The sequence below is a fragment of the Anneissia japonica genome, unplaced genomic scaffold (assembly GCF_011630105.1).
Source record: "Anneissia japonica isolate Jap-2015-1 unplaced genomic scaffold, ASM1163010v1 scaffold2471_len1564793_cov202, whole genome shotgun sequence".
Taxonomy (NCBI): Eukaryota; Metazoa; Echinodermata; class Crinoidea; order Comatulida; family Comatulidae; genus Anneissia; species Anneissia japonica.
Window position 1 is genome coordinate 1,050,940 of NW_022709610.1, and position 9,631 is coordinate 1,060,570.

General features: G+C 32.2%; 1 protein-coding gene across 1 annotated transcript in view; it reads right to left on the reverse strand.

The window, feature by feature from the left end:
- The window catches only part of LOC117106810, a 13,457-nt gene extending 10,731 nt beyond the window's left edge, over positions 1-2,726 (reverse strand). The window contains exons 1-3 of the mRNA XM_033248272.1: positions 2,616-2,726; positions 1,082-1,191; positions 360-607 (exon numbers count right to left, since the gene is read on the reverse strand). Coding sequence (XP_033104163.1) covers positions 360-607; positions 1,082-1,183 — 350 coding nt within the window. The 5' untranslated portion in view covers positions 1,184-1,191; positions 2,616-2,726. The remainder of the gene's footprint in view (positions 1-359; positions 608-1,081; positions 1,192-2,615) is intronic.
- Between the last annotated feature and the right edge of the window lie 6,905 nt (positions 2,727-9,631).

Genomic DNA, 9,631 nt, shown 5'->3' on the forward strand with positions numbered 1-9,631 from the left:
TTGTATAACTGGGATGGATGGTGCTGTATCTAAGCAATAACAGGGAATTAAATTCGGGAAATTATTCGGTTTACGACAACACACGACAAATAAAATTAAAGTAAATTTACTATTATTACATTATTTATTGCAGTATCAATTAATTTCCTCTTTATATAATAATGTAAATATCCTGGACGTGTGGCTTTAAAATCAGCGCGTACCTCAAATGGGCCTGCATCATCATTAAACACGCACTGTACGCTCGACCGTAACGCATGGGACCACCAAATCAACATCAGCAACAATAAAAATAATAATGATAATGACAATAATAATGAAGTTATAATTGTTCATTCGATATAATTAAAGGGACTTACGATAATGTAAATTGTTTCATTCCGGGTTCAGGTGTATAAAGGAAAGACCCAATTCCACTAGTCCAGTTTTCTTCTTCACTCCATGAAGTACAATTCAAGTCAAGTTCTTTTCCATATATTAATTTTTCCTGGCATTCCATACAGATGAGATTTCCCTCGCCTGCAATGTGAGCCACTTCATCGGTGCACAAGAACTTTGTCATGCCCTCGTAGTACCTCATCCAGTTTACTTTCCATGATATTTTAACCTACCGTAACAATGATAATAATAAATAAATAATTATATAAATAAAATATTACATCGTATAAAATATTTGGTCTGCGCCTTTTGTTAAATAGAAAGAAGTAACTATAGAATTAAGACGGCAATCAGAATTGGTCAAAATAATTAATTGGATATCTAAAAGCTTTATGCATCAAGTTGTATCTATTGACCTCGATATCGTTTATCAAGATGTTGAAATGTAACTTCAGTTTTAAAATCTCCAACCGATTTTAATAATGAGTCATTTATAAATTAATTCGAAGCCGTTTAAAACACATAATCGACGGATGGCAGCAGCAGTGCGATAACGAGTTGGTGGCAATCCGTTGCTAATTCACATAATTAATATATATTTATACTATATATAGGACATAAGCATTAATCCATATATGATTTACAGTCTTCAAAGATTTGAACCACATTGGTATTTGTTTTACACAGGTCTTAGACTGCTTACCTTTCCGCCAGCCCGGGGTTTCCAACTAAAAGAACCGCCTCTAAAATGTTTAGCTTCTACGACAGCAACGATTGCCAGTAAGGCAATTGCAAAGCGTATCATTCTTGGCTCTGGTATAAACAAAATATTAGATTTGAACAATCATGATAAAGAAATGTAACTGAACAACACATTATTATAAAACGATAAAAAATACATTGATTTATTGCACATCCAACAGTGCAAATTACACGATGAAAATATAAAATATAGAAACCTCACATAGTCAATAAAAGGCCTAAAATTGTGATAAATACATAATAAAATTATTTTCCTAAACATGTGCAATACATTTAAACTTAGATATGCTACAATGAAAAATATCTTATTCAGGATTTTCACAAACATAATTATTATAAAATGATGAAAGTCTACTAAAAATACCGTTTTTACAAACATTAACACATGAAACTTGTACATTTAATATTTGTTTAGAACGAAGTCTTAGAATAAGGAAATTAAGATAGAAATTAGAAACAATATTAAATTCATATATTAATGCTTGCCGAACACCACGTAGATAGTTCTAAAAAAAACTGTTGCTGGTTGAGATTGTTTCGACGTTTCGATTGAATTGCTTCAATCATCTTCAAGAGAATAATGCGACATTCTCAACCAAAACAGTTCCGTTCAGAGCCATCTATGTGGTGTACCGCAAGCATTAATAAAATTATATTAATAATAAAGTTTTTTAATACTTATTTAAAAATATATTAATTCCTAAAAAGATATATGATTTATTTGCTCAAAAGCTTAAAAAGAAAACACGCTCCTTCAATATTAGTTTTATAATTCGGTTTACTTACATGAAAATAATAAATCATATTTTTACTAGAGAATTGAAAGATTCGGAAAAACAAGCAACATTTACATATTACTTTTAAGATGCTTATGAAAATATGATAACATATCATTGCCTATTTATATACAGTATATCAGAACACAGTAGCCCATAATAATATATAATTTAAGTTATGCCTATATATAAATACAGTGCACCATCCGATTACAGATAACTCTAATTCCTAGAGCCCTCTAATTCGAGACCACTTTTTCAAAGAACAAAATAAAAATCGCCAATTTTTTAACACAAATCTAACATCTAAAAGTGGAGACAGAATCCCGAGACCACCCAAATTGTCAGGCCCCAGAGTGGTCTCGAATATTAGAAAACGAAAAAATAAATGAAAATACAGTATAACCATTTTACAAGGTACCGTATGATTACAATTTAAACACCCAGCCATAACAGATTAAAATGATTAGAGGTTCTGAAGAATGATTTAACCTTGCATAAATCAGGCCTACAATGGCGTACATTACACGCTAATCAATTTAAAATCGCAGATTAAAAAAAAAATCTACGCAGTTATATAAGAAAAGTATTAAAAACATTCCTGAAACCGTGTCGAACTAACGTGTACCTGTGTGACAACACACTTTATACAACAATAAAAGAAAAAAAAACTATAATAAAGCATCATTTACTACTTACCAAACTTTCACCACAAATAAAATCTATTTCAGTGTTTAGAAAGGTGGCAGAATTCAGTTGATAATGAAAAAAACTTTAGTAAATCCTTCCTTTTATAATAGAGTCACCCTCTCACATTAGGGGTTGGCTTACTTCCAAACTGGGTCAAAGTTTACTAGTCAGTGTCGAGACGAGTGATATTGCGTCGATCATGTGTAAGAATCCCTATGGGATTAAGTAAAAAGGGCAGCGGATGTATGTGAGGCTAATCCTGGCTAAGCTAGCCAATCAGCACGCCCTCTCATTGTGATAACTGGTGACGAATCACTGTTGTTATCCTTAAATTGATGCTCACGTTTTTAATTCCTTCTTGGCAGGTGAGACCAGACGTAGTAGTTTTTTTTTTTGCAGTCTTTTTTTCAGTTCACATATTGATAAAAGTTATTTTGAAGAAGTCTGGACAGTAATTTCCGCTAGGTATCGCCTATTGGTACTCACCTGGGACGGTATTATGATAACATGGGTTCTGAATTGAAAACTCATTTTGCGGGTATATGAAAAAGTAAGCGCTATCAATTTGGATTTTAATTGATACTGACATACTCATTCCAGACACGACTATGAAATTGATCTCGACAAAACTGTACAGTTGTATTTTAATTGAAAAAGTAACTGACATATAACAGGTAGGCCTACACTCACAGGGAAATAGTAATTTTCAACTATTGTTATCAATTCATTATAATAGGCATAATACCACGTAGCGGCACTGATAATGTATACTAATAATGCTGATGATTTTTTTCAATATTCATTTCATAATAATACATAATAATTTACAAAGTTAAAAATAACAAATGATCAAATTAACAGAAATCATGAGTATACTTAAAACATATGCAAAAGCTGCAGAATAAGAACAATGGCAGACATCATGAATTAGGTTACACTGTAAACGAAAGGTTTTAAGAAAAGCATCAAAATAATTTTAAAACAACTTTACAAAAAAAAAACCTATTATATGTGCAACTTTATAAATAATAAATATATCATTGTAATTTTTTAAATCTTCAATTTTTAAAATTTTCCATTTTGTCTATTATATTTAGGCTATTTTTTTGAAATACTGTACAGTTTGTTTAGCCCAAGTTAATCAACACTATTTGTAGCGAATTGTAATTAGTATTATTCAACCCAAATATTAATACTTTTTTAAAAACTTTTTATTCTTTTGTTTGCTGTCCCACCAAATAATACAATTTTTCCATTTAATTATTATACAAGTACCGTTATAGAATTTACAAATATATAGGCCTACTATTCTATTGTCTCGTTTTCTTTTTGACTGAAAGCGCATACTACATTTCTTCTAAATTAGGCCTAATTTGTATTTTTGGTTTGTAAGATTAACATTCATATTAATCTTCTTATTAATCAATCATAAATATGTTGATGATAATAAAAAATATTACAGTATGATGATGATGATGATAATAATTATATTAATAATAAGCCTATTAATAATACTAATACTAATAATAATAAGAATAATAAGAATAATAATAATAATAAAAGCCCTCAATTTCCGCTAATAATAATAATAAAAGCCCTCAATTTCCGCATGTCTGAGTCTGAACTTGTCATACCCCCTATTGGACAGCTTTGCCCTCCATCCCCTGTACCTGTATGTATCCTGAGCCAGCACTGCATAGGTCTGCACTATCAATGCCTATCTATTCATTTGTTACATTTTAAAGAAGATTGTAATTTACTTTTTGAAGGAAATAAATGTTTTTTTTTTTTTAGAATTTGAATTGAAGATAAACAATTATTTTGGATGTCTTTGCAGTTTTATAGTTTGCCTACATAATGTCATAATTATCATGATAATTTACGTTTTGAAGGAAAAACATGTAATTTTTGATGTGAATTGAATTGAATTGATAATCAATTATTTTGAATGCCTTTGCAGTTTTATAGGTGGCCTACATAATGTCATAAGTATCATGGTGCAAGTTTTCGTTTCCTAAGTTTATCAGTAAGTTCCAACGAATCAACGTTTCCAAATGCGAAGTGATTTGAATACTCTTGCGTCGTTGAAATAATCAATGCAAGGCTGTCATTCCTTTGACAATAATCTGACCCATTTAAATAAAGGTTAGTTGTTTTTATTAACAGGTCTACACGCTTAGGCTACTAATTTTGTCAACATATTTATTTACATAAATGAGCTATGTAAGTTTTAAAAACATAAGACTCGATGTATTGGATTGTAACTTGAAATTGAAAGTAGACCACATTGTGAAACATCAAAGTTCTACAGTAATTAATAATTAATAAAATATTGAATTTTGATTTGAGTTATCTAGACAGGATAGGACCAGGTGGATTTGATAAAATCGTCGCCGGCGTGATAACATACTTCAAATTTTGCTTAATTTATTCTTCATTTGAATTACCATTAATTTCAAAAATTACAACAAAGTTTTCCCAAATTAACAACGCGTAGATTCAACAACTTTAATTGTTTGACTATATATATGAATTTGATTTGTAGACAGTAGCCTATATACCGTTCGTAATTAATTGGGCATAGGTAGACCAACCATTTCATTTTTTTTTGTAAAAAAATTGTAAATAGAGAAACGATATGTGCCTCATTGATCTAGCCTGATCTTTTTATATAGCCATCGATTTTTTTTAAACAACGCTCCACAGCAACAACGTTTTTAATCTGCAACGGTCATTTATTTGACTAAGTATTCATCTATTGAAAAATCAAGTTTACTTATGTAATGTAATTGTTATTCTTTCTAAAGAAACCAGTATTTATTTACTTCCGGGACGTTTCAAATAACAATAATAACAATTACATTACATGATTTTTAAACCAGATGAAATTGTTTGATCAAGTTTACTCATGTTAAAATAATGTTAATTAAGTTTGTATATTTTGCTTTTAAAGAAAGAGAACATTTGACCTAAATTATTTGTTGCTTTTACAAGAGCCTTGGGCCTAATGAATAAATTTCCTCGAGTATCAAGAGGAAATATTAAATGTTTGAATGTTTTCCGATTGCGTTACTATGCATAGTGTCATAGACGTACCTTAAGTGACATGTTTATGGGCATTACAGAATGGGAAGAATTTGCCAGTGGTGAAGCAGTTGAAGTAGCTTGTAATTAGACCTAGTCCTAGTTTTAATTTAAATCATAATTTGTACGGTATGTAGGCCTAGGCCTATTTAAAGTTTCCATTATTTTGTTAGTAAATATCGACATTATTAACACGTCCATGGAGAGTACAACCTTTCTGGACAAAAACTGGCCAGTGTGTCTCGATAATTCATAATCTTATGCATTTTTAATATGAATTCATTTTGCTATAAATCATAGTATGCATAACGCTATAGGCATATTCTCTTTTAAATGGAATGCCAGCGACAAAGATAAAGTTATCTATAGGTTATACGTTTATTTACGAAACACGCTCATAAAACCAATCTCAATGACGATTTATATACTAATGTGTTCTGTTCTGACATGGTATTTTATTTGTTAAATTATTGGTCCGTTATGAATTCTATGTCCGCTCAATATATAATCCTATAATGTGGAATTATTGTATATAGATTAATGTAATCTAGTATTACACATCGTGTTAAACTAAACGTGACAATTCAAAGGTTATCGTCCTTCATGCCACCTATATAAAGGGGTGTCATCGTAATCCAAATGTCAAATGTATAATAACGGCATGCTCCATACAGACGACTGGTGTGTGATTAATATTTAATTCAGTGGCGGATTCAGGGGGGCCCAGCCGGCCCGGGCCCCCTCAATTGTTCAAAATTTTAAGAAAAAGGAGATATAAAGAAAATTATAATAAAATTTGAAGTCTGGAAGTGCAATTTCCGGCCATCCAGAGGTGAACTAATCACAAATTTTCTTACCTCAGCCCTAACTATGGTTGGGCTGAGGCGTCCTCCATTTATGAAAGTACACTACCCCCCCCCCCCCCCCCCCCCCCCCTGGCCCCCTCTAATTTGAATTCCTGGATCCGCCACTGTAATGTAGCGGGGTCAAATTATATGTGATAATAACATAATGTACTTATTTTATTCAGACCTTTAGGTCATAGAGCCTTAAACTCGGCTGACCGTCTCAATTCACATTAAATAATATGATTTGATAAAGATTATTTTGTCAATAATGAAATAATTTTGATAGATTGAATAACTTATTTATTCGATATAAATCGCAGTTAAACATAGTCAGTGACATTCAACATAATGGTTGTTGTTGATTATTGATATTAAATAATCTGAATTCACATTTATATATATTTTTTTATTACTTTACATTGTAAGTTTTTATTACGCTATATTGAAGAGCATCTTAGCTCAATCGGCTAAACTAGCGTTTAACTGGCGTTTAAGCTGGAAGGCTGGAATGCAAGTTACGATATCGCACCGTCTTTTGGATGAGACGTGTAAGCCGCTGGTCCGTGTACAATATAGCCCATGTGAACGTTATACGCAGTTAGGCCTACACTCTCCGGAAAAGAGCACTGTCTCCACTGCCCACTGGAAACAAGTCTTTGGACTTTGTGGATATTCCTAGGTGTGATTCACACCAACATACTCCTATCCTATCCTATCCTTATGTAAAGTAATACATGTATAAGGTCAGAAAATTGAAACCAATTATATTTCGATTTGTTTTTGTTTTCTTCCGGTATCGCAATAGGTTTAAACTAGAAAATGGTATGGATAAAAAAACTTATAATTTCTAATATTTTGTTTAGTTTAATTGATTACACACCTTGACTATTAATACACACGTGGCTGGTAAAATGAGACAGGTTTTTTTAAAAACTAAATCTAATGATTTGAAGGAAGTACGTATTCGGTCTTAGTTTGTGGTTGGTGTAATTCGTAGGCTAATCGTTATTTCCTGAAGGCAACGTGGGAATGGAAGTTGGGGAACACTCAACGTGCGTCGCCGTCTGAAAAGAATCAGGGACAATTATTGCTAAATGTCTAAATTTGCATGTTGTGCTGGTAATTTTACGCTGCTGATTGTTTGATCGATTGATTGATCAACTTATTATTGCGTGTCAATATTGATCAGGTATTTCAAAATTTGGTAATGCTGAAATCTCATCTTAATAGAAACATTTACAAGATTGCATTTCTGACCTTTTACCAGCCTAAAAAAATCACTGCTACTCTTACTCTCTCAACCTATAAAGTAATTATTTCTTTAATAACCAAATATGAGGTTGAACAGTGCCTGTCTCTTATACACATCTAGATGTGTATAAGAGACAGATATAAACCAGAGTACTAACCCTGTTGTCAACTAAATCAAATTATAAAATTTAGATCTTCCAGTACCCTGGACACCCATGACGGCTCGGCCTCTCCCCGCCGTGCGACAGACCCCAGGGCCCCAGTCAAATTTATTAATCTTCTAATATTTACAGTTTATCTACGCCATTATTGCCTCCACTGTTAATTTTGTAGTATTGAATTAAGCGGAAAGCATAGCGCCATTGTACTATCGGCACAAAAAGATACACAAAGTAAATGATAAAAATAAATATGTCCCAAAAGACCTTCATCAAACGTTAATCCTGTGCTCTCATGATGGGATTTCTGTTTTGACAGCATAACCGTGCGTTCCTGATTAGAAAATACAATATAATAATCGACACTATTGATGCGTTCAGAAAAATCAGCATTACAGTCTTTTCTACGTCATGGGTAAGCTATTTGAAATCGGGATACGCGTCATGATATCTAAATCTGTATCGGCTGTATTCGTAGATGCTAACCGAATTTTTGATCGACACTTACCAAGTCAAGTCATACATCCGTTGTCTACATATTGACGTCATTATTATTCCCAAATTTATCCTGGACGGTGATACCAACAGCAAAGCTGTCAGGTAAAATCTATTGCGCCCAAAATTAGATTTATATGAATAAAAATGTATTTTCTATTTAAATTTGGTTTCTTTTTCAGTATGAGTTTAAATTCACATACGCATGATATTCTATCGATTCGTCTATGTTTTTGGACTAAAACGACTAAAACCATTAAAAATGATAAACATCGATTATCGATAGGAAACTCAATTTGAAGGACTATTTGACGGCCAGACACAGACAATGACTTTTTGACAAAATTAATCTTAAGTAAGTCTGTCACATATAAACTTTGTTAACGGTTTTAAAAGCGAAGACAATAATATGTGCGTAGGAGTTGAGATGTGTATAAGAGACAGCCTTTTTACTACTATTGAACTTTAATATTGGCTTAACGAAGTATACTGGTTAAAATGTAAATATTTAAGATTCCCTTTAAATAAAGTTCTCGACTGTCTCATGAATGTGTAACTCTGTTCCGATTTCTGAGGAGGAGGATGTATATGCACCCATCGAACCTCTTGAAAAGGTGGCTTCATGTCTAAAGTTTTTACCTATGATGAAAGCTTCCTGTATTATCAAATCACATCAAATTTATTCGGCATCACATAAAAACAATTACAATATAAATATAGACAAAATTGAGGTAGTAAAATACAGTTTATACATACCATTAAAAAAGGGGACAGATAGATGCCAGGATAGCCCATGGAAGTCTTCAAAAAAAAACTTATTTCCAATGGGGTCCCAGAAAAAAACATAGTTGACAACATAAAGCGATAAATACGATAATTTTTCATTGCTACAAGACATGAACAATTTAAGAAATGTATAGGAAATTACTTAATGACGATTTAAAACAGCTGATTAATAAAAAATAATAGTATTTATAGTTGCATTTTCAGCTGTGATTGTTTTATTGGCAAGATGTTTTATAGGCCTATCACAATGTGTATAAAACCAGAGTACTAACCCTGTTGTCAACTAAATCAAATTATAAAATTTAGATCTTCCAGTACCCTGGACACCCATGACGGCTCGGCCTCTCCCCGCCGGGCGACAGACCCCAGGGCCCCTGTCTCTTATACACATCTAGATGTGTAT